The sequence below is a fragment of the Phacochoerus africanus genome, chromosome 4 (assembly GCF_016906955.1).
Source record: "Phacochoerus africanus isolate WHEZ1 chromosome 4, ROS_Pafr_v1, whole genome shotgun sequence".
Taxonomy (NCBI): domain Eukaryota; kingdom Metazoa; phylum Chordata; class Mammalia; order Artiodactyla; family Suidae; genus Phacochoerus; species Phacochoerus africanus.
In genome coordinates, this window is record NC_062547.1 from 144,615,043 (window position 1) to 144,640,820 (window position 25,778).

Here is a 25,778-nt window from a genome sequence, read left to right on the forward strand (position 1 = left end):
ACGCATGGATTTTGCCCCCTTGGCAAGGGTCCTGAAAGCTGTGGGCAAGGTCGGCCTTTACTCCTGAAAACTGGGAGCGCTGGGGGTTCCGTGTAGGAGGGGTGATGTTGTCATATCAGCGTTTGAGAAAGACACCCCTGGAAGCCACACCAGATTGTACTCTGGTTGCTGATATCAAAAATCACTCATGACGTAAGTAACACAACCAGAGGACTGACCATGCTGTCGTGAACGTGTGGCTCTGTGTTTGGAAGGTCTTACTCCGAGACCATAACCTTGGTTCGGAAGCCTTTCCTTATTATGGGGTCGAGTAAGGTCCTGAGGCTTTTATGTGGTCCTTCTTGCTGGACTTCCTGAAGGGGGAATACTTGCTCCTGGCATCATTTCCCATCAGCAGCTCCACACCGTGGACTCCGCTCGGATTATAAGAGAGCTAAAGAACAGACGTAAGAGTCTGGCTCTTTTTTAATCTGTTGTCACATCAGAGTTGAAAGTTCAGCGGCCAAAGATGTTGGCTCTTTCCGCGCTTGTTTTAAGGGGATAATTATTTTCAGTTGCCGCTTCTGTGATCACAGAACCTTTCCTCAGCTCACAACTTGTCATCCCGAGGCCCAAAACATCAAGCAGGCCAATACTGCTCGGTTCTAGTGTGTAACCTTCCATGGGTTATAGTGGAAGTTATTAATATTTGTATGCTTCTAGTGAAGATTTCAAAATATTGAACGCTGTCATGGTCCAAGATACTCCAAAGCCTAGAAATTCTGCATTTCTTTTTATCTAAAGGTTAATTTGCCAATGACTTTGCAAAATACAGATGTCTAGAAAGAACAACCCTGTCAAGAAACAAACTGCCAGAGTTTCATTGTGGCTCAGCAGTAATGAACCCAACTAGTATCCATGAGGATGGGGGTTCGATCCCTGGCCTCGCTCAGTGGGTTAAGGATCCGGCATTGCTTTGAGCTGTGGTGTAGGCAGACATGGCTCAGATCCCGCATTGCTGTGACTGTGGCGTAGACCGGCAGCTACAGCTTCGACCCCTAGCCTGGGAACTTCTGTCTGTTGCACATGGCCCTAAAAAAAAAAAAAAAGAAAGAAAGAAAGAAAAGAAACAAACTGCCACCTTTTCATACTTTGGGTTACACATGAAATCCCAGGATATGTGTATGTCTTACATCTTCCAGTTAAGTTCCAGCATATAACCATAGGATTGGACCGCCTTGTTCTGGCAGAGTCCGCCGTGTTTCTCTGGGCTGCGGTGTTCCCAGGCTTCTGCACACGAAGCAGGACATGGGTGTGCGCACGTGTGCCCTACGCCACTCGCACCCCCTGCTTTTATCAGTATTGTCCCTTTAATGCCTGTGGATGTTTCCCAAAATACCTTGTCCTGGTTCTTGTCGCAGTCCCTCAGTTTACTTTGGAAGAGAGAGGAGTGTGGCTCTTTTAGTAGTTAATTCTTACAGATGCCCAAAGGTCAGTGCCCCTTTTATGTTAACTTCTTCAGAAGTTTATTTCCTGAAGTATAGTAGATTTACAGTGTGGTCAGTCTCTGCTGTGCAGTGAAGTGATTCGGTTACCCACCTGTATAGACATTCTTTTTCGTATTCTTTTCCACTATGGTTTATCACAGGATATTGAATATCAGTCCCTCTGCTCTTCAGTAGGACCTGGTTGTTCATCCATCCTGTCTATAGTAGTTGGCATCTACTGATCCCACGCTCCCACTCCATCCCTCCCCCACTCTTCCTCCCCCTTGCCAATCACATGTCTCTTCTCTATGTCGGTGAGTCTGTTTCTATTTTAGCTAAGTTCATTTGTATCATATTTTAGACTCCACATGTACGTGAAATCAGATAGCATTTGCCTTTCTCTTTCTCCGTTACTTCACGTAGTAAAAAATCTCTAGGTCCGTCCATGTTGCTGCAGATGGAATTTTTTCATTCTTTTTTATGGCTGAGTAGTATTCCACTGTAGGTGTGTACCACGTCATCTTCATTCATTCATCTGTCAGTGGACATTTAGGTTGCTTCCATGTCTTGGCTATTGTAAATAGTGCTGCAGTGAACATTGAGGTGACTATATCTTTTCAAATTAGAGTTTTCTCTGGATACATGCCGAGAAGTGGGATTGCAAGATCATAACACCTGTTAACTTTTAACCTTACATGTCAAGGTGAGGAGCATGTCACCGTGGATGTCCTTGCTTAACACCTAGGGTAAGCAGCAAGTCCTAAGCAACCTTGCATTCCCTTTAAAATGGTAGTGTCTCTCAAGATGATCTAATTTGAGCTGATGTGGGCCCCACCACACTGCCTTGATCTGCTTTTACCAAAATGTTGGTGGCTTTGAAATCCACCGCATCCGTGCTGGGACCTGTACACACACACAGAATACATCAGTTAGTAGAATGCAATTGATTGGACAGCTTCTGACAACTGACAGGTGCCGGGCAGTTGTGTGTCACTGCCTTGGTTTTTCAAGCGGCTGTTGCCGTGCGTGATGGATGATGGTGACGATGACGCCTGGGCCGCTTGACTCCCCGAGGTTTTCAGTTTTGTTGACCTTTCCGTGCATTGGTCCATGAATATACTCTTTTTGGTCCTGTCCGTGTTAGGTTTAGAAATAAACTGGACTGACTTCTGTGCTCAGCTGGACTCCTTCTGTCAGAGGCCTCTTTTCTTTTTTAGGGTCAAGTGCAGTGCAAACTATTCTTCATTAGGGTGATAAGGCTGTGGATCCAAACACGTATGTTCTCCCTCAGTAAAGCGTCAGATAAACCAATCATTGTTTGAGCTGTGAAGCTCCTTTAATGGTTCTCAAATAAGGGTGGAGTTGTGTTATGTTTGAATCTGTTCCTCTCGCCAGCAAAGATAACAGGAAATAGAATCTTTCTGGAGATAAGGAAAATCACAGCATCCCATGGATTTCCCAGGCCAGCTATATATTCTGCCACTTTCTAAATGGAACTGGTTCCTTTTGAAGGACTTTTAATAAAACTTTGCAAACCACTTTCCAAATGGTTCTTCCCTGGGCCAAAATGCTGATATCAACAGGACATCAGACGTCCAACTGTCCTTAAAAAACCTCCCTGTGGCTGCAGCCTCTGAATTTGGCTTCTTAACTGTTCAATTACATGAGGCCTGCTAAGATTTGCCTGGCTTTCCAGCAGAAAGGCGCTGGGTTTATGGCTTCTCGGGCTCTGAAAAGGCTGTGTGTGTAGCCTGCTGCTAGAAGGAGTGGGCAGTGTGTGAGCCATGCTCCGTAGGCCTCGTCCTCCACCTGCAAAGCAGACACTGCTCAGATGAAGCAAGTCCATACGTGTGATTACCCTCGATGGCTTGAGACCCTGGTGCACTTGTGTCTCTAGAAAATGCTTCGCCTCTTCTGGTATAGAAGCCTCTCTCTTTTGCCTTGTGATTCCAGGCCTCTGCCGTTGATTTATTGTCTCAGAGCTACTTTGCAGTTCAAGACCAGGAACTCTTCATCATGACCTAATTTTCCTCCTATAAAAATCACAGCACATAATAAAGAGTCCACCACACACATTGTGGGGAGGCTCTGGGTTCTCGTAAATGGCAGGAGCATGTTACAGATGGGATTTGGGGAAGGTTCGCAGACGCGTATGTGACATGGCTAAGAAGTCCACAAGCGTCAGTGGTCCCCAGGGTCAAGATGGACCGGAGGGAAGCTGGTGAAGTGCGAATTTTGTAGATGATGCAAGGAGAAGAGAACAGCAAATTCTAGCCCTGCTGTAAGCCGTTGAGATCAATGTTTTGCACAGAGCCGTAATTAAATTTGCACTTAGAAAATTAAATCCTCATGTCCTGACTGCAAATAATTCATTGTTGAGTCTCCCATTGTTTCCCTTCGTATACTTTTTTGAAGACTGAGTGTTAGACAGCATTCGGCCTCGCCTCAGTCCTGGAAGTTTTTGCAGATGCTGCAGCTAAAGGTCAGAGGGGGTGTGTAACTTGCTCAAAGTCCCAGAGCCAGCAAGGGACTAAAATGAGATCCACCAGACTCCAGAACTTAGGATCTTTGCCTTTTACCCTCTGTCTCTCAAAGGAATCGTCGGTGTAAAGGCCACACGTGGTTAAGACCTCGACAGTCCAGCCGAGCTGTCCTGAGGCCCAGTCCCACTGTGGCTCTCTCGTGACCTTGAACAAGCCAGTTACTCTCCGTGAGTCTCAGTGTCCTCACCTCCAGGATGACAAGGACAATAGTCGAGTAAAATCCTGAGATGATCCATGTAAATAACAGCATGATAAGCACTCAAAAGTTTTTGGTCATTTGTATCGTCCTTTATACCACCTCTCCCTCCTGCCTGCTCTCTGCAGGCTCCGTGCTCAGCATTTAACATGCATTATTAGCTTTTCAGGATCCCTGCAAGACCAGATGCCGTTTACACAAAGGGAACTGGCTCAGAGGAGTTAATAAGCCTCTTGACCTGCATTGAACCCAAGTGTGTGTAGCTCCAAAGCCTATTTGCTTTCAACCCATAAAATGCCTATAAATGTCTTTCCTCTGTTTTTTACAGTGACGTGGTAGTGATGCCAGCATGTGTGGTGGTGAGGTCCGTGGAGCTGTGGGTGCTGCCCACTGATTAAGCAGCTGGACCAGGACTCGGCCCGGCTCTGTGTGACTGCAGAGGCCAAGCCCCCCCCCTCCCCCCCGCCCCCCGAACCCTTGGCCACACGGATTAAGGAGAAACAGTAGCTGGGTATTTATAGGTCTGCTAATTCCACTTGTAGGAAGCTTGAATTTGGGAAACTGGGGGAGAGTTGTCCAGAATTATATTTTTATTTCACAATCTTATTCCCAGGTAGCTTCGAGAAGGTTTACAGCCTTCCTAATAACTTTTATGTCTAAAGCATTCCTAAGTCAGAATTCATTTGTAGGTTTGAACAGAATTAACGGGGCACTTGGGGCACAGAGTAAATCCCCACCCCACCCCACCCCCCCGCTTTTGTGTTAATTTGGAAAGTCTCTGTGAAATGAGTAGATTGTTCCAGCCACATGGTCGAGCCTCATAAATCCACTGCTCGTAGGTGATGTGAGCTCATGCGTCCATCATTCAGCAGAGTGTTTGTACAATGATTGTTCTCAACCGAATGAAGGAAACTTCATGGGATTCTCTGGAAGTCTTCCCTCCAAACGAAATAGAATTGGAATAACCAATACAATTCTCTGATTCTCGTGAGAATTCCAACTCCCGCTTTGAGCCCTAACTCTTGGCCTGGCTCAGAAGGCGGCCGGACGGTAAACAGCCTTTCCACCACTTGCATGTATTCAAGCTTCAGAGTTAAAGGAGCACAAGGAATTGGGAAGTGGTTCCCCAAACTCCTTAACGGAGGGTTGTATCTTCTCTCCGACTTCATCTGATTTGCAGAGATGCACCTGTGCCTGGGAAAAACGTGTTATCGTAGTGGTGATAGGCTCATGTCTGGCACACCACATTATGCAGTGGGCTAACTTGCACATTAGTGCATTTGATCCTGTGCGAATTCTTTAAAAAAAAAACCTGGACCTGGCTCACACTGAGACCTAGAGAGCTGGCCTTCAGCGCCATAGCTCTGGCCTATGGCAAAAATCTCCATCTCCTAGAACTGACTCTTGTATGAGCCGATAGCTTGCCTTTTAGAGAAAACAGACAATGAGCAGAATGCAGTTCTCATGTGTTCCTGTGTCTCCTCTTGTTCTCCTGTGTATAAACTGTATAAACATTATTTTGGAAGCAACTTTCCACGCCTCTATCCAAATCCACGATCCTTCCTCACGACTCACTGTCTTTGTTTCTCCAGCACCTTATTACAGTTTTTAGGAAAGAGGAAATGCTCACATTTTTGGTGGCAGTTGAAATTAAAATGCATAGGCGTTATCTTTGTTCCATTGTGCTTAGGCTAGGATCTCATTCTCAGTAGCTCATTAGGAGAAGAGAAACAAAATTGGGAGGCCAGACATAAGGGGCTGGGTGCCTGTCACTGAGTCTGAATTCGTTTTCAAATGGTTTGTAGCTTAGGATTACTGGACGTGCTGTACTTGAGGCAGAAGAGTGCTAAGAGACATCATTATTTGCCAAAAACCATACTTGTAGGTCTGGGGCACCGACTTCTGTAGTGTAGATTGGCTGGAGAAGATAAGCTGAATGCATAATAACTGCTGCGGAGGTGGAGAGTTGTGGATGTTAGAAACTGAAGCCCTAGGGTTCTGTCCTGGCCCCCCTCCTGAGCTGTGTGCCGCAGGAAAGCTCTCCTGTGGAGCAGTCATCCTGTGTGCTATGCTGGGTTGACCTTTGGCTTAGAGATGAGTCATGTAAAGTGCCAAGCCCAGTGCAAACACTCACATCTAAGAGCAAGTGCCAATGATAATCACCTAGGAGCAGCCGTGGCTCAGCATTGTTCAGGGGCCAGAGTAAAGGGGGGAAGAGCTTCTTAGAGGCTGTGGTCCTTGAGCTCAGCAACAATCGTGATTTCTTTTTCGTTTGCTTGAAGAGACTCAGAAGGAGCCTAGAGACCTCAGTAGCACTGGGGCTTATTTTCAGGGGTTGCAGCTCCTGGAAGTCAGGAGGCTTTTGTTGTTTTTGATTTAAGTCCCTTTCTCTCCTTACCTCCTCGCCCCAATTGAACTCAGCTATGTAGTGATTCAATTTATTTTGTTGAAAATTCAATCCCTTAGGGAAAATATGATAATGCTGTTTTCAGACAGCTGTGTTTGGGAGCGAGACTGACTGAACCAGCTGGCTGGCATCCTTGGAGCCCAGGGACCTGCCAACTCATGGAGAGCAGCTGTTTTGGCTGAAATTCTTATCATTCTTATGACTTTACTTCCTATATCTCAGCTTTTGAGTTCTGCTCTTAAATGCAGGCACAAAGGAGAGAAAGCCGTGAGAAAGACTCTGATGTTTCCAGGGCCACCCATAGGTGAAGGGATTGGGGGTGTCACCACTGTCCTGTCATCACTCATGATTGTTGGGAAGGAGAAAATCCAGAAGCAAGCTTGCTCCAAAGAGTAGGAAACGACAGGCCAATAAATATTGCTATCTTCATGCAGGGACTCTGTTATACAACCAAAAAGAATCATGTTTGAAGATTTTGTCATGAAGGGGGAAATGTTAGAATACAATGTTAGGTGAAACGTATAGGGTACAAAACTGTATAAAGACTAGAATTCCAGTGATGGAGAGGATGTGTGTTAACATTAAATAACTCATACCAAACACTTGACCTGGTGCCTGATGTGGTAGATGTTCAGTAAATCATAGCCACTAGATGCAAACCCTCTAACCACAGGAAATGTATTGGCCTCAAGTACTGCTGTACCCAGAATGCCTGGTGTAAAGGAGAGTCTCAAAAGATCTTTTTTTTTTTTTTTTTTTTCAGGGCTGCACCTGCAGCATATGGAAGTTCCCAGGCTAGGGGTCGAAATGGAGCTACAGCTGCTGGCCTATGCCACAGCCACAGCAATGCAGATCTGAACCACATCTGCAACCTATACCACAGCTCACGGCAACTCTGGGTCCTTAACCCACTGAGCGGAGCCAGGGATTGAACCTACGTCCTAGTGGACACCAGTCAGGTTCGTTCCTGCTGAGCCACAATGGGAACTCCCAAAAGATCTTTCTTGATTAAAGAATGGGTGTGGTTGTATTATATGCACTTAAAAAAGGAATCTATAAAATCTTGGGACATGGGTTTCTATGTTGTCATCTGTAATTACGGCAGCTTAACCTCTCTGCCTCAGTCCTTTGTTATAAATGGGGAGGACAGTACCTGATGCTCACGGTCACTCAGAACAGAGGGAGCTCCATGGGAAACATAGGCTCCCAGTCCTTGGGGAGCCGACGTTGAATAGTGCAGACTTTTCCACAGTAGACATCGTGGAAGTGGTAGTCATTGTAATAATGCTATCGTATTTGAATCTGTAGGAAAAAAAGAGGAGCATTGTCCTGATTTTTAATCTGTCATTTCCTTCTCATTTTTTTTTTTTAACCATGGCTTCTTTTTTTAAAAGCAACGAAAGCTTAGAAGAAAAAAACCTCATATGAAAATAAAACTCAAATGAGAATGGTGGTTGTCTCTAAATAGTGGAATTGGGAGAGTTCTTCTATTTTTCTCTTGATGCTTCTCTGCATTTTCCAAACTGTTTGTAGTATGTTTGTTACTTCTATCAACAATAGCTGGGGGAAAAAAACCTTTGTTCTCTTTTTCACATAAGAAAAAGTATGCTCAGCATCAAAGATAACCCAAAGTTGCTGAATTGGAAAGGCCGCTCCAGGAGTTCCTGTTGTGGTGCAGCAGGAGCAAATCCGAGTGGTATCCATGAGGCCTGAGGTTTGATCCCTGGCCTCACTCAGTGGGTGAAGGATCTGGCGTTGCCGTGAGCTATGGTGTAGGTCACAAGAAGCAGCTCGGATCCCATGTTGCTATGGCTGTGGTGTAGGCCAGCAGCTACAGCTCTGATTCGACCTCTAGCCTGGGAACTTGCATATGCCTCGAGTGTGGCCCTAAAAAGCGAAAAAGAGAAAAGAAAGGATGCTCCGTGGTGGGGGTGGGGAGCAGCTGAGGACCAGGAAATGGTGACCTGTCCTGGGCTTGGGCTTCTTTGGTATGATGTCATTTAAATGCATGTTTCAGAAAGTCGTAATGCAGTTGTTAAGAACTGGAAAAAGGAACCAGTGAGGAAAAGTAAAGTGGTTTTGATGAATCGGTTCTGGACCGATTGGTCAAAAAACTTTAGTCCCCTTCACAGACAGCGGCTTGTATTTAGCCCGGCTGCTTCCGTTGGCCCCAGAGAGAACAACGAAAAGAAGAGCCCTGGAAACGATCGCAGAAGGGGTGAGAGGTGGAAATGGATGCTTCCCGAAAACTGGGACTCGCTTCCCGAGGAGAGTGTTTCATGCCAGGTCCTAGAGATGTTAAGCTCAAGTCCTAAGCAAATGGTGGGGATCTTTTTAGGTCTTTTTCTCGCGAATTCTTAGGCACCACCCAGCTCTTCGGTCATCCTGCTGCAGGCCTGGGCCTCCTTCCCAGCTCAGAGTCACGCGTAACCTTTTCATGAAACTTAACTTTGCAGATTTTCAACACCGTGCCTGACGCGCCCCTCGCGAACACCCTGCACCTGTCTCGGAAGAAGAGCGGTGACTCCAAGCCCCCGTCCTGCAGCGAGAGGCCCCTGACGCTCTTCCACACCACGCAGTCCACAGACAGACGTGAGTCCCGCTGTTCAGGGCCCGCATAGCGGCCTCCGGGTTCTGGGCTGAGTAACCGCGGCAGGTGGGGGAGCAGGGATGCTGAGATGAAAGGGGGGCTGTGCAGCCCGGGATCCTCTTTCCAGATCCCCTGTGGGCAAAGCGCCGGGCCTCTTTTCCTCCGGCCACACCATCCGCTCAGGCTTCGCCTCTTGGAACCTCTTGTGTTAGCAGCTCCCATAGAATCAGTCTCCCTTCCTTTTCTGGGCTGATGAAGCGCTGATGAGTGCGAATCACAAGCCCCCAATGGCAGGAGGCTTCTGCGCCGACCCGTTTTGCCTGCTCATCCTTCCCCTCTGCCTCTCCCGAGCATGGCGCGCAGGGGACACCTAATAAATGTGTGGCATTACTCCATGGACCAACGGGAGGGCGCTGCACGACCCTCCTTGTTCCAAACAGCAGAGGTGAGCACCACGACTGTGTCACAGTTTTCATCTCCAGGATTTCTCAGTTCTTTGCGGCAATCAGGTTTCTGGGCCCTAAAACCTCCGGTCTTGCCTCAGCTCTTGTAGTGAGAGAGCCAGTGCTGGAGGGTGGGAAGAGGGGGGGCCCCAGCTCCGCCCAAAGGCCGTCAGACCTGGGCTCCTGTGCTGGCCGGCAGGCCTCCCCCCTTCTCTCAGCCTCCGTTCACGGTCTGTGAAGTGGGGGCCATAGTACCTTCCTCAGAGGGAAGGGAGGAGGGCCAGGTGAGATTCTGCAGCTGGCGTGTGGCAAGGGCCACCTGCCGAAAGCTGCTGCTGTTATTATTAGTTGTTGTTTCACTCCACGCAGATACCAAGGAGTATAAAAGTGAGACCTCGTCTGTAAAGAGCTCACGATTGCGTAAGCGGAGTAGACGACTGAACAGGTGGCCCTGAGGCCGGAGGTGTCAGGCAGGAGGGAGCTCAGGGCGCCAGGTGCCGGACAGGAATCCGCCTCTGCTGCTCCCTGGCTGGTGACGTGGCCAAGTGGCCTACTGTCACAGGGCCTCGGGCGTCTCTTCTGAAAATCAGGAAAATCAGCCTCTCCCTCGTAGGCTTGTTGTGAGAATGAACGCATTTCAAGTGGTGCCCGGTAAATGCTGGGGGCTGTGCAGACGTGTGATTATCATGTATGTGTTTTATATTTGATGTGATATATGTATTATACACGTTTATTTTCCTTTATGTAGGTATCCTCTTTTTCTTCTATGTTATATAATAGGAGCAATAGTCTGTGTGAGTTACAGTAAAGGCACAAATCAGAAAAATGACCCACTTTGCTTTGGAAAGGAGAGAAACTCCATCTTTCCACTGACATCTTCCTCTCTGCTGCAGAAAATATTTTTTCAGCCCTTTGTATTTCAATGGCCTTCCTCATCACGACTTGGGGAGGCAAATCCTGCCCGTCCCGGGAGGACCCCTGCTTTCAGCGAGGTTGCCGTCTCCACTAATAGGGCTGCACCTTAGAGCCCCGTTTGGGGGTGCTTCAGGTGTGCTGCTTTTCTGAGTCAAGCCACGGTTATCATCTTCGTAGTGCAAAGTCTATTCACATTCCTAATCGTTTCCTCAAGATAAGTTCCTGGAAGAATTTCTAGGTCAGCAGATATGTTCAGTTGTAGGGCTTTGACCTCGGACTGGGATTGGCTTCCCTTCGAACGATAGCTTGTGTTCCTCTTAAGAGTCTGGCTGGGGTCTTCTCACCACCGTCTGTACCAGGCCACACTCAGCGCAGGCCTGGCCTCACCCGCATCCACCAGGAGCACAGCATGGGGTCAGGACCGATAGGACGGTATTGGCACATTCCTCTAAGCTTGGAAGAGTGCCAAGGTGGTGGTTAGATTGAAGCAGAAGCAGTAGGACCTGTTCTGGGAGCGTGCAAGAAAAAAGGTGGCAATTCGGAGAAAATCAATTAGATCTTTGCCCGAGATTAAGTTTCTCACACGAGGCAGCGAGTGAAAGCTAAGGATGTGTGAAAGCAGACGTGCCCAGCTGCAGATCACGCTGTCCCTTTGCACACGGCAGACAGAAGGTTGGAGAGCAGTGAAGCCCCGTTTCCTCCCTCTGAGCATGAGGACGCGCTCCCGGGAAACGGCCTGGCTCTTTGTGAGCTGCTTAGCGTGTCTGCCTGTCTCAGGGAGACGCATCTTCTTCGCTGCAAAGGACATAAGGGTGTGTCTCTGCATAGACTTTTTAGAGTTTATGCTGGAGACCCCCCTTTTCCTGGGAAATCAGAGTGAAAGCCAGGCTGGCCCGGAAAGTGCTGTAGGAGGGGTGGGTGAGCAGATGCTGCGAGGAGGACTGGCCGGGAGCTGGAAGGTCCTGCCAGCGCTCGCCCCTCTCAGGTTGCAGGGCCCCCCTCACCCCTGTGCCAGCGACAGTGTCTGCCCTGTGTTCACACGCCCGCCCCGCCCCTTTGTCTGGTCTACGGACAGAGGTGGAGGCCTACTGTATCACAGCATTGTGCTGAGCTTACCCCTCGGGATTAAAGTTCTGATGGAGGCTCTGCAGGTTAAGGAAAAAAAAAAAAAAAAATCACGTATTTCCATACCAGGCTCTTTTTCAGATTAAGGCCTCTTTCCATACCTAGCTCAGTACTTCCAAGCTGCCGTCATTTCCACAGGCCTTCATTCACTCTTGGGGCCACAACCACTGAACTCAGGCCCTGCTCATGCAGTGCTTTAAATCAGTTTTAAAGCAACTCCCTCCTTTGCATGGCCTCATCCTCCGGATTAAAATTTCTGAAACAAGAATTTTGTCGTCTTACTCTCTGACTCTCTAACATACATTAAAATAAACATGGAACTGTGAAGATAATTCCTTCACACCCAGCTGAGACTTGCGTGTGGCCTCGCCCGGGGAATATGTACCACAGTTTGGAGTCCACAGGGCTCACACCGAATTCTTGGCTGACTCTGACCTTTCTCTTGACATGCGTCACCAACAGGATGCTTTGGTCCGCTCAGCGGGAGTCGGGTTCACACGTTATCAGTTGGCTGTGGACATCACTGTGGACGCCCACCATCCGTCAATGTCATGTGTGCACTCTGGGTTCACTGGGACCCAACTCTCCAGGTTTGACACGACCTTACCTTTCCTCAGGTTCTTGGCCAGAGTAGATGCCTTGTTACAGGGATGGCACCTGTGAACACACCCACACATATATACACGCACGCACGCACACACGTACACCTATGTATACCTCTCTTCTACACTTGGACTTTATGTGAGGTTATTCAAAACCTCATTTCCTCTTTTTTTATTATGGGTTTTTTGGGGTTTTTTTTGGTCTTTTTTTGTCTTTTGTCGTTTTCAGGGCTGCACCCACGGCATATGGAGGTTCCCAGGCTAGGGGTCTAATCGGAGCTGTAGCCACTGGCTTACGCCACAGCCACAGCAATGTAGGATCCGAGCCGCATCTGCAACCTACACCACAGCTCACGGTAACGCCGGATCCTTTAACTCGCTGAGCGAGGCCGGGGATCGAACCCAAAACCTCATGGTTCCTAGTTGGATTCGTTAACCACTGAGCCATGACGGGAACTCCTGCTAGTTTTTTTAAGAACGTATAGTTGATTTACAATGCGCTGCCAGTTTCTGCTGTACAGCAAAGTGACCCAGCCATGCGTATATACATTTTCACATTCATGTTACCGTTTCCTCTTAGGTCGGTGTGCCTGCTCTCTCTTGCGCTCAGTTATGGCTTTTCTCCTACAGGGGTACTTGCACATGAACATAGTCCCTGGGTCCGCCGTCTCGGCAGCCCGCAGCGGACAGGCTTAACGGGGTGGAAACGCCCAGAGCAGCTCTGTCGGGCACGTCCTCTGGCTCGCATTCTCCTCTCGCCTCGATGCAGCGCCCCTGCCCTGTGCAGAAGGCGGAGCCCATTCTCTTCTCTGAGATGTGAACCTGTGCCAACACTTTGGGCCTCGGGCTGTCGTGGAAGTTTCTAGCGTTTTAGTTGACGCCCACAGATGAGTGTCATTTTCCCGAAGGAGGTGGTCCGTCTGTGTGGGTAGACCAGTTGTGTGCCCGGGCTCCCCCGCTGGAATCTGAGAGTAGCAGCGGAATCCTCTCCACAAGCCTTTCCTTTTCCTTCAAGGTAAAGCTGACCTTACGATGACTGTGGTCCCATCTCAGGATGAGGAGCTGGGCGTCTTCTCAGGCTCCATGCCGGGTGGGGACTGCCAGCAGCTCCGAGGCAGCATGCACGTGTGTGGTGGAAGAAGGGCTCGGAATGAAGGTGAAACCTTGTGGAAAAGAGCAAAGGGAAGGATGGGGAAATGATGCACGATTTAGAAGGCGTCGTAGCCACAAAGGCAGATCCTTTGGGAACCGCTGAATATTTTGGTGAGGAGAGGACTGGATATCCAAGTTGTCTGAGCTGGTCAAGGGATGTTTTCCAAGAGGGGGGATTTTGAGAAAGACGCTAAAGGAAAGGAGAGTCACAGTCTCCCCAAAGGACAGAAAGATAGTCTGTGATGCGCCACAGAGAGAGTGTGGAAGAGCCTCCCTCTTAAGCAGCAGAGGGTAGCTCTCATCTGTAGCACTGAGGAGAGCGCTGCGAAAAGACGTGCTCCCGAATCGAACCCGGAAACATTTTCCCAGGGCAAGTGACATTCTGCTTCTATACATTTATGCACGTGGCATGATGGGCCAAGTGGGTTCTTGCAAGCACGGTGCCCAGCAACATCTCACTTAACCTTGACAGTTAAATGGCACAGGTACAATTCCTGTTTTATACTTGGAGGAAAATAAAAGTTATATCAAATAATGTACTCAGTTCACATAGCACTAGAGTTTCGGATTTGAACCCAGGTGTTTTGACCTCAGAGTTACACTATTTTTTTTGAAGTATAATTGATTTACAGTGTGTTAATTTCTGCTGTACAGCAAAATGATTCAGCTGTGTCTGTATATATATAGAGAGAGACACACACATACACGCATTTTTTTCATACTCTTTTCCATTGTGGTTTGTCATAGGACATCGAATGTAGTTCCCTGTGCCATACAGTAGGACCTTGTTGTTTATCCAGAGCTTCGCTATTAATCAGTCATTATTCTGTCTTCCGGTTTCCACTTGTGGGATTGTTCTAGAGGACATGTGGTTCCGTTAAGGTTAGCGTCAATGACCTAGCGTACAAACCCAACCAAATTTCCCAGGGAAAATATTTCCAATTCCATTTATGCACCTGGAGTGTGAACTTTCATTAAGCTAAGGATCTGCCTGCAAGGAGTTGGGGGCTGGTGTGGAAGGATAAATGGATACATGTGATAAAGAACCTTGAGGCCAGGCTAGACTGGAACCTCATTCAAAAAAAAAAAGCAGCAATAGAAACAAAAGTGATTACAGCTGAACCAGCCTATCGAGGCCATTGTCATCCCATCTCCTCCCGGTAACGGACCATCACCCCGTGAGGTGGGTTCTCATTATCCATGTTTCACAAACAAGTAACCTGGGGCTCAAGAGGTTAAGTAGACACACACCTGGCCAGTGGCAGAGGAGGGATACGGGCCCAGAGAGGGGCCCTTCCCCATGCCATGCTGTCTCCCAAAGGGTGCTCCTGTCACTTCTCGAGCCCCAGAAGCGAAAACCCTGCTAGACTGGGTTGAAGAAGCCATCAAAACCCATCTGTCGCAGCGTCCAGCGCTGCCTCGGAGGCAGCTGAACTACGCTGAATGGGCTCCTCCGTGTGTGTGTCGGCCAGCAGCAGCGACGGGGCCACCGCCACCCCAATCAAGCCCTATCTCTGCAGAGTGCATGCAGCAGTCGCTTTAATATGCTGGGCCGAGGCAATGGCTCTCATGTGTGATCACCTCGGAACAGACGGAAGAAGGCTTTTCATCTGTACTGCCAGATGAATGGTAGCAAAGGAGATTACTGTTTAATCTCCAAGTTTCCACGCAGATACATCATACAGCAGCAGTTGGGCTGGCGTATCTAGGCGAAAGGTACTGACACACAAGCTGTACTTTTTCCGGGCGACTGTATAAGGTGGCGCCAGAGGATTAGAGGGGACCAGCACCCAGGTCATGTACCTTTTAGGATTCCTTCCAGGAGGTTGCACGGGGATGTTTCTCACTGATTTGGCCCCCCGACTTTTTTTCCATTTTTTTCAAGTTTTAAAATTGAAGTATAGTTGATTTACAAGGTTGTGATAATTTCTGCTGTACAACGAAGCCATTCAGCTAGACATGTGCACGCATCCATTCTCGTTCAGCTTCTTTTCCCACATAGGTTATCACAGAATATTGGGTAGAGTTCCCTGTGCGGCACAGCAGGTCCCCACTGCCCGGTCGGTCCATAGATCTCGGTGTGCATATGCCAGTCCCAAACCCCTGGTCCTCCCAGTTTTTAGTCCTTACACAGGCACACCTCTTTTTATTGCACTTGACTTTGCAGATACTGCGTTTTCTACAAATTGAAGGTTTGTGGCATCGTTATCAGATGATGGTTAGCATTTTGTAGCAATAAAGCTTTTTTAATTAAGGTGTGTGTGCTGTTTCAGACATGATGTTATTACATACTTAATAGGCAACAGTGCAGTGCAAGCATAACTTTTATACGCACCGGGAAACCAAAAAATTCATGTGACTTGCTTGATGGTGATAGTTGCTTTGTTGCAGTGGTCTAGAACCAAAGCCACAGTATCGCCAAAGAGTGTCTGTCCCAAGGTGTTAAAATATGTTTCTTGGAACTGTGGTTCTTAAAATTTGCTGTGCAATAAAATCGTGTCAGGAGCTTGTTAAAGATACAGGTGCCTGGTCTTCTCTCCCGCACGTTCTGAATCAGGTTGTGACCGGAGCTCAGGCATCTGTAATTTTTAAAGCACCCTGGCGATGCTGACACCAGCTAGAGAAGCACTGGCCTGGGGGAGGGAGGGATGGTCAAGGTTGTTTGTCTTCTGTCTTCAGCTAAGTAATCTCTATGACACTCTGTCGGGGTTTGGGGCAGCCTGGTGGTTGACGAAATCGAGGACTTTGCACTTTCAGCGCCATCTCCATCACCTACCAGCTCCGAGACCTGGAGCACATTGCTGTTCGTTTCTGAACCTCCATTTGTTCATCTGTAAAATCGATCACTAATAAAAAGCTTCCTCGGAGGGTGGTTACCATGGTCAAGTGAGCCAGCACGTGTAAAGTACTTGACAGCGGGCCTAGAACTTAGTAAGCACCTAGTAAATGTGAGCTCTGATTACAACGATTATCATCCGGCTATATAGTCTGATTTTATGTTTGGCGAAGGAAACAGTCCTGCTCGGGAGCCTGCCGATTGCAAAGGAGAGGCCCACATGCAGGGGAGGCAGAGTCGCCCTGGCCCCAGCGAGAGCCCATTGGATGCCGGGGTGCCGGGACACCAGCAGCCCTGGCTGAGTCATGCAGCCTTGGTGCAAGTGGGAACGGATTCTTGGGCTCTACTGTACATGGATCATGTTAACTAGCTGCTGGGATTACAGCTCTGATTAATTCTCTTAGTTCAGTTAATTCATCCTGGACGCTCTCCCAGACGGGCCCCGGAAGAGGTTGACAGTTCAGCTCATATACTTCTCATCTCTGTCTCCCCTGTTGAAAAAGACCTGGGAACTCATTCCGTTTGAAGGTTTACATAATGCCCCTCTCGGAGCTGTTGGAGCTGAAGCCTGTGTTTTTTCTCAGGTTGCCTCTGCTGGTCCTGGGCACTCTAGACACACCTGGACTGTAAGGTGCAGTGTGGGTCCTCTCTTAATTATGCGTGGTCACCGTGTGTGATGGAGAACCACACAGCTGATGTGCCCCTTAGAAAATGATGCCGTGGAAAGCTAAGGGGAGGAGAAAAGGTCAGGGAAAAGCGTTAAATAAGAAAGGAGTTTATTCCAGGCTCTCATCTCGGGCCTTACCCCTGTGTGAGCAGAACAGGCCCCCAGCATTAGGCCTTATGGTATCGCACTTTGTTAGAAGTAAATATATGTGTGTCTGTTTCTGTGTGTAGGAAAACAGCTGGGCTCGGACCCACCAAAATCCGTACGGGATAGTTGATGCCATTTGGTACTTTAAAATTGGAGAGGAAGGCCTCTTCCTTATGTACCGACTCAGCTTTACATTGCTAATCATACATTAATCATATCTCATCATACATTTCCTTTGCGATCTCATTTGGCAATGAGTCATGGCCTAAAAATAGTTAAATACATCCTTTTCTTCTTTCTCTTGAGCAATAGCGTAGCTTCCTCAGGTATCAGGGACCCTCGATTGTTCAGGGAGAGTGTCCTTCGTCAGAACTAAGTTCTCAGGGAGGAAGGAGGGCTGTGTCGTGAGGAGGAGAGCAGCTGTCACCTCCCTGGTTAGGCTTTAATTAGAGGCTCATTCCTGTGCTGTGGTTTTGACATGTTTCTGGAGCAGGCTTTCTCCTCGTTCCTCCCTGTCCCCACCTGTGAATGCTGGGCCGGGCACAGTGACGTCCCTGTCCTCTTGGGCACCCAGCTCCGTCGGTGTTCTTTCCCTTTACGAAGCAGAGGGTGCTTGTGGGCGCCATGGGAGAGGGTAAGTCAGGCAGTCCACCCAGGGCCAAAATCACGGGTGGTTTTGCCCCGGACCACCTGCCAGGGGTTGTAATGGCAGGCCCTCTGCCTGTGGTCCAGACAACACTACCAGCTCACTCTTTGGTCCATCTGTGCCCATTTTAAGATGGTCTTACCACAAAAAAAAAAAAAAAAAAGAAAGACAGAAAGAAAAATACGAGGAGTTCCCATCGTGTCTCAGTGGTTAGAGAACCCAACTAGCATCTCTGAGGATGCAGGTGCCATCCCTGGCCTCGCTCAGTGGGTTAAGCATCAGGCATTGCCGTGAGCTGTGGTGTAGGTCGCAGACACAGCTGGGATCCTGCATTTCTGTGGCTCTGGCGCAGGCCAGGGCTACAGTTCTGATTCAACTCCTAGCTTGGGAACCTGCATATGCCACAAGTGTGGCCCTGAAAAGACAAAAAGACCAAAAAAAAAAAAAAAAGGCCCAGACTGTGTTTATGTGCTCAAATATGTTGCCCAAACAGCTTTTTAAGATCCTTTTAATTGTAGGGACTTGGAACTGCGGCTGGGCCAGCATGAAATCAGACCATCTCGGATTTTAGGGGGGCCCGGCCCGCCACTCTTATCAGGAGCAGAAGCTACAGGGGAAAGAATTGCCTCGGAAAGTCCAATCCCAAGCTTCCTGTGTACTTGGGTGTTTCCCAGAGATGGTAAACTCGGAAATTGCTGTGCACTCATCATTTTTTATTGCAAAATTCATTAAGCTGCCGTGCTCTTATCACCCTATCTTGTCAAGATGATACATTACAGGCTTCATTGCAAAACTTTAACAAGCGGGAGAAAGTACACCTCTCGCTCCACCACAGCCGGGGAAAGCCCCTGGGTGTTTTGCTTTTGCCTGGATTTTTTTTTGCACAAAGCCCGGGGTCTTTGCAGAACCTCCATCTGTCTGGTGACTCCCTTCTCTCCCTGTTTGATTGTGTGGAGAGAGTTCCCTCCTTGAGGCTCCATGAGGCACCGTGAGTGGCTGCTAGGGAACAGTCACCTTCCCCCCTTCTTGCTGACAGCCAGGCAGAGACATCATGCAAAGAGGCGCTATCCTGTATCACGACAAATGTCTGGGCGTGATGAGAAACCTCCACCGATGTGACATCGAGGTCCCTGTTGCCTATGTGCCCGTTAGCTCTGGGTGTTCAGTGTGGCCGACGGGTTCCGGCCTGCCGAGCCAGGCGGATTTGGCTGGGCTCTGGCTTCTGTCATCAGCAGAGACCCTGCCTCTTGTATGTGGCGTGCTTGTCATCACAGCGAGCAGGAGTCACTTGGTAAATATGGAACGCGAAGCGGCTGAGCTCCCAGATTTCCATGGCAACCCCCAGAACAAGAACAAGATCACCAAAATTATTCTGTGGCTTGCTTTTTTTAGGTGCAGTGATTCGGTTGCAGACTCATGTTTTTCCGCTCCTGATTTGTACAAAAAAACACAGGCTGTGCCCACGGTGACCAGTACTTTGGTTTCAAGGACGTTCGTGGCCCCTGCCTGAAGCACCTAAAAAAGTCAGTCCCACCAGCTGCCTCCTTGTGTGCGAGCGGGAGATGCCCTGATGGCTTGTGTCATCTTACGTTGCTTCCTTAGAGCCTTTGGGGAGCTTCGATCTCTCCTGTGCGTGGGCTCGGCACCAGGAATGCGTGAGCTGGCACCCACCGCGCCGGTCACTGTCACGGGCGCTGGATGTATTGTGTGTGGGCAGACGTGGCTCTGCCCTTGAGCAGAGGGACCGTCCGCATCCCGTTTGTCACTTCTCAGAGTGAACACATGTCCGTGAAGGCATCCAGCACGTTACCCGTGCGTGTTTACGGTCGTGTGCGCTTTTATTTTTGTCGTTTCCGGGCACTTGTTTTCTGTGACAGTTAGGTTCTTGCTGACAAACATGTTTGAGCAAAGCCAGCAACCTCACTGCCTTCAGCCAGTTCAGGAATCCTCCTGCGCTGTGGGCATTTGTTCTCTTTGGATCACTCGGTCTTGTCGATTTGACTCAGAGCTGGTTGGTGCTTCCTTTTTCAGCCCACTAGCCCGTCCTTTTTTTTTTCCCTCGGCGACATAATTGCCATCAGTCCTTCTTCTACGTGCGGATGGGATGCCAGAGCTGGTTTGAATCATCCGTGACTCAGAGAAGTCCAGCTTTGGCATATGAATGATTCGGTGAATTTAACTTTATTTTTTAAAGACGTCTTTCAGGCTGCCTGTCCTGTTTGCTGTCGCGAGCCAGTCATTTGCCCACCTGCCAAAAGTCCTCCTTCGAGTGAGGTTCCTGAATCATGGTCTCTTTATTTCTTAATTCATCCCAAATGCTTTAGAATTTGCCACAGCATCGTTCGCCATCCCCACGAAACCCTTTGATTCGCTGTGGATTTTCCTCCCCACTCCTTCCCTGGAATAATCACCGTCCTGCTCGCCCTCTGGACGGGTTGTCCGCATTCCCACTTAAGAGCTCTTGGTCTCATCAGGCGAGGTCTCGGGTCAAAGAAAACGGGAGTGGTCTTGCAGTCAGAGAGCACCAGCTTCCAGATTTCCTAATAATGTGGCCCATGGAGGGGAACCAGTAGAGATACATGTCACTGGATGCATATTTGACTGCTGTGGCTGCAAAACTATGAAATATTGTGATTAATTTTTTGACATTTTCCTCTTGGACCAAAACAAACAAACAAACAAACAAACAAAAAAAACACTCTTTTCTCTGATCGTTTGCTTTTATTGCTGTTTTGTTATATGTTACACCATATGTGAAAGGTCCTGGATACCTAAATAGGTTGAAATAAAATCTCAAAAAGAATTTATTTCTTGAAAAAAATGGAAAAAAAAATGAATTCTCAGTCCTCCAATAAATGAACACTAGAAATCCTTAAGCTCAATGTGGGTGTAGCCACCTCTTTTATTCTTTTTTCTTCTTCTTCTTTTTTTTTTTTTTTTTTTGATACCTCTTTTATGCTATTGACTTTTCTAGCCCGGCGTGGGGGCTGGGGTTCACGTCCTCATTATCCACCCATATCCTTGTTTTCTGGTTGGTTTTATTGTGGTTATTTTGTCTTTTTTGTTGTTGTTGTTGTTGTTGCTGTTGTTATTGTTGTTGTTGTTGTTGCTATTTCTTGGGCCGCTCCCGTGGCATATGGAGGGTCCCAGGCTAGGGGTTGAATCGGAGCTGTAGCCACCGGCCTACGCCAGAGCCACAGCAACGCGGGATCCAAGCCGAGTCTGCAACCTACACCACAGCTCACGGCAACGCCAGATCGTTAACCCACTGAGCAAGGGGCAGGGACCGAACCCGCAACCTCATGGTTCCTAGTCGGATTCCTTAACCACTGCGCCACGACGGGAACTCCCTATTGTGGTTATTTTGTGCCGCATGCTGCAGCCGTCTCATTAGCTCATGGAGAAACCCAGTCTTTAATGCTGTCACAGGAAATAGGTTCTTAACATCTTTACCTAAATCCATTTTTTAGAGTCCGATCATTTGTGAGGGTTAGGCTTCTGATAAAATAGTGTATAAAGCAAAGTATCTTTATATAATGTTTTTTTCAGTTGTGATTTAAAAGTGCTGTCCCACGCCCATTCTTAGGTTGCTCCTAGCCCACTGAGAAAGGTAGAGATACAAGCAAGTAAAATTCATGCAAGTTAATACATACTCTTGTAAATATCTGAATAAAAGACCAATGAATTAGTGTAGGAGTCTGCTGGCCGGGAACAGATATTGGAACTCAGGAGAGGCTCAATAAATACTGGATAAATGAACATCTGAAGGTTTCCTTTCAGATATTCTGTTTTTCCAATGGATGGTAAGGCAGAAAGAAAAAAAATCCTGATATTTTAGAAAAACGAATATTCGTTCACTCAGGTATTATTTTTAATTCACAGACGTATAACTCTCTCATGGACAAGTAAGTATAATCACAACAGAAATATGAGCTCATTCATGTTACCCTTTTCTGTTTCCTACGAATTCAGATAGGTCATGCAAACTTGACCTCAAACCAGAGTTAATCAAACTATTTATATCTCCTCCAAGATGAAGCAGACACTGTCGCCACTGAACCCCAAAGAAGTGTCCTCTTTGCTTCCCTGGAGTAATGTTAGTCTTGGGCCCCTCACAGGTTTTCAGGAGTTTAGATCTGAGTTTTTTGTACAAAGGAAAACTTTACTTATACTGAGTCATACTGATAAGTGCCATATCCATTCCCTCAATGATCCCCTAATTATGTAATTTCAGAGTTGTTTTTCTTCCTGGTAAAAAATTCCCATTTGCAGGCCCTGTTGCTCCTCCTACATCTTGGCTCAATGTAACTCTTTCGATCTCTCTCTCTTTGCTGTTTCCGTTTGAAACTCAAGCTTTTGAACTATGAATAGTGCCAAATCTCAGGCATCAACTTAATAATCTCCTTTTTATTTATTTTATTTTATTTATTTATTTTTTGGTCTTTTTGCTATTTCTTTGGGCCGCTCCCGCGGCATATGGAGGTTCCCAGGCTAGGGGTCGAATCGGAGCCATAGCCACCAGCCTACGCCAGAGCCACAGCAACGCGGGATCCGAGCCGCGTCTGCAACCTACACCACAGCTCACAGCAACGCCGGATCGTTAACCCACTGAGCAAGGGCAGGGACCGAACCCACAACCTCATGGTTCCTAGTCGGATTCGTTAACCCCTGTGCCACCACGGGAACTCCAATAATCTCCTTTTTAAAAACCTAACGGGAGTTCCTGAATATCCCAAGAGCCTTATGGAGTTTTTAGCGCCTCGGTTGAACTTTAAACATAGCGTGGAGAATTGGCGAAGCTACTGGGTGGTGTATGCGTGTGTTGTGTGTGGGTGTGTGTGTTTATGTATGTATATGCCTAACGTGAAGGTTGCGCATAAGCATAACACATGTTTCCATACGTGACCAATGTCAGGGAAGAGTATTTTTTTTTTATCACGACCTCACCCCCTTTGTTGCCTGAAGAGCCCTGCGTTCAAATGCTGACCTCTAAGCTGCCCTGTCAGCAAGCCTAGCCTTCCTTCTTGGGGATGTGTATACCTCTGGCTCATGTCAGAAAGGTCCACCGAGGAGGAACCCAGCCCTGATAGTTCTTGAAGCCTACGTCGATGGCCCAAAACACCAGTTGACTTCAGTCTGGTGAATCAGCGAGGAATGGGGGGCAGGAACGACGGTCCACGTCTCTGCTCTTTCGCTGCAGCGTTGGCGCCCATGCCGTTGAGCTAAATCTTCCCCGAGATGTTTTCTTCCGTGCATGATTCCAAGTGTTTCAAGAGGGGAAGAAGCCGAAAGTTCTTTTCTTTGAGCCATGTTCTGAAGTTTACACAGCGCATTCTTGCACATGATCCCCCTTGATCCTCACGACAAATCCCCGCGGTGCAAGCCATTCCCCATGCCCCTGTGTCATAGCCACATTCTCCAAGAAACAGAGACTCAAGGAAGACGGCCTCGACGCCGCCCAGCCAGTCAGGCCGGGGAGTGTTAGGGTCCTAAAGAGAGCTCAGGTTTCCTCCCCTCCGACTTGGTAATATTCCCTAGGCACTAAAATGAGTGCTTGGACCATGGGCTCCATTTTTTTTTATATCCAGACTACTCTGTGGCCCGTAGAGATCTGTTGAGCAAAGAACTGACTTGAAGGTCAGTATCCCGTACTTGGAGCTAGAGGCAACCAGAAGGGTCTGTCTGGGGAGTGGGCAGGGATTGAGGCTGCAGAGCCATGAGGAAGTGGGTGGCCAGAGAGAAGCTCTTTGATGGTGTGGTGGGGGTCAGAGGTAGGACATGGCTGGTGACGAGGACACTGTGGAGGCAGGAGTATGGGAATAAAAGGTGAATGTGTCGCCGAAAGCCCCGGGATCTGGCTGACCACACGGGGTCTTGAAGGCCCTCTCTGTTCTGACCATCTGCAAAGTCACAGAAGACACAGTTCACGGTGCGGTGGTAGGGCCACTCTGAGGCCAAGGCCGGTGCTATTCAAAGGGAGGTGGGTTCTGTCAGGCGGAAAAGGGAGTCTTGCTCTTTATGTTGCAAGTCACTGCTCACTCTTGGACTCTTACTTTCCACTTGAAATTCTTACCCTGTCCTGTGTCCTTTTCCCAGCTTCACTGGGTCCAGTGAGCTCCATTCCGTCTCATTATTTGTAAAGTTTTCTACACGTAGGAACAGACAGTCCCTATAGAAGAATATTAATATGGGCTTTGGCTTTTTTTCTTTTTCGCCCCCAGAAGAACAACGAAACAGCCTCATCAACTCCAGCTTGGAATCTGTGGTCTCCTCAAATGCAAACAGCATCCTGAATTCCAGCAGCAGCTTACAGCCCAACATGAACTCCAGTGACCCAGACCTGGATACACTCAAGCCCGCCCGGCCCAACTCACTGTAAGTCTGATGCCCTTCTGCCGGCCTCTGGGGGCCCTTGGTCAGCCGTGCTGCCCAGAATGTGCTCTCCAGCCCCATCTGACTTTGAGCACCGTCCCATGAACATGAGTTAAAGCTCCTCCCTCAACGTGGAAGCTTGGCTAGTTTGTTTTGGATTTTTCAAGCATCATCATCTCAAAGGGGGATCATTATTCTTAACATACTGCTTCTTGGCCCTGGTGATGTTTGGTTTACCATCCTGCTGAGATGGCTTGGATGATGGCGAATCGCCTGTGCTGGCTGCTGGGCATGACAAGCCGTTCCTTGCCGTTCTACAAACATCCGGGCACTGCGGTCGCTCAGTAGATCGGTAGCTCAGTCTGTTTCACCCATTCACGCTGTCAGTTTCCCTCCTCCCCGACTCTGTTGCGTCTGTTCGGTGCTACCTCTGTGTCCACCTCCAGAGAGGAGAGCCCCCAGGAGCCCTTTGAGTCTCCAGCTCCTCGAACCTTCGCCTGATTGTGGTCACATGGCGGATGCTCTACGGGAGAAGAATGTCTCTCGCTCCCTTCTTGGGGGTGGAGCACCCACCGCTGAGACAGGCAGTTTTGAGGCTGGTTGTCCACTCCTCCATGGAAACTAGATCTACTCTGCTTGGGCCAGAAAGTTCTCTTTTGTGGTTGCATCCCACATTACTTAGCATGCTTCTTCAGACCACCCCATAAATCTCGTCCACCAGAGCCTTTGCAGAAAGAATGTGAGGCCGTGACCAGAACAGCTGGACGCTCTGGCCACAGTTGTATAAGACCCAGGAAAAGCAGAGTCAGTGTTGCCTTTCTCTAGTGAAAATAGTTTGAGGTTCAGCCACAAATTGCCTTCAGGGCCGTCGTTTCTCTTGGTGAGACACCAGGATGTCAGAACCTTTTCCTGCCCTCTCCCTGCTGTGGGTGCATGATCACAGGCACACCCCCGCCCCCGATCTGAGATCGTTACACATCTGCAAAATGGGTCCAAACATATTTGCCTTAGAAGCGACTAAGAGATATATTAAGGCTCAGAAGGAAAAAGGACTCTACAATGGACATAAGAAATACTTAGCCTGAAAACGCGACAAAGGATAAGATGGCATCATACATGGAGAAAGTCAGGCCTCTTTTTAACTGTTGGCAGTGTTAAATCCTTGATATTAACACCTTTGATATCAAGATATTAAGACCTTAATGCTCAAGAAATTTAATTCCTTACCTGTTACTGGCTAGATGACTGGTTTGTTTACCAAAAAGTAGCCTCAAGAGCTCAAAGTAGTATAATTTGTTCAGCTCGGGCAGGAGGCCCTCCTGGTTCGCCCTGGCCAGGCTCGCGCCGAGCCTCCTTTTGCTGCTCAGGGGCCCCTCGAGCTGCTGTCTGGACTTGAAGGAGGTTCTAGTTTCTTGTCTTCCACTTTGTTTACACCTCTGTACTGAGCAGTTTCTGAAGTTACTTGTTGCTCAGCACAAGGTGGCTTAACAGTCCCTGATTTTAGCCAGCAGCACCCACTAGGGCTCTTTCATCTCTGTTTTCAGCAGCTCAGGCCTGGGACCCCCCCCCTCCCCCAGAGTCACGGTCAAGTACAGAGTGTCCAAAGAGGCTGCTTTGACAGCTAAGCGGAAAGTAGGGATCGGGGGGGGTGGGGGGGGGGTGACTTTTGAA

At 48.3% G+C, this 25,778-nt stretch overlaps 1 protein-coding gene across 5 annotated transcripts in view; it reads left to right on the forward strand.

Moving 5' to 3' along the window:
• The window catches only part of ARHGAP26 (Rho GTPase activating protein 26), a 459,207-nt gene that overhangs the window by 356,277 nt on the left and 77,152 nt on the right, over positions 1-25,778 (forward strand). For all 5 annotated transcript variants that reach the window (XM_047778926.1, XM_047778927.1, XM_047778929.1 and 2 more), the window contains exons 19-20: positions 9,069-9,204; positions 23,957-24,110. In XM_047778926.1, the coding sequence (XP_047634882.1) occupies positions 9,069-9,204; positions 23,957-24,110 (290 nt within the window). The remainder of the gene's footprint in view (positions 1-9,068; positions 9,205-23,956; positions 24,111-25,778) is intronic.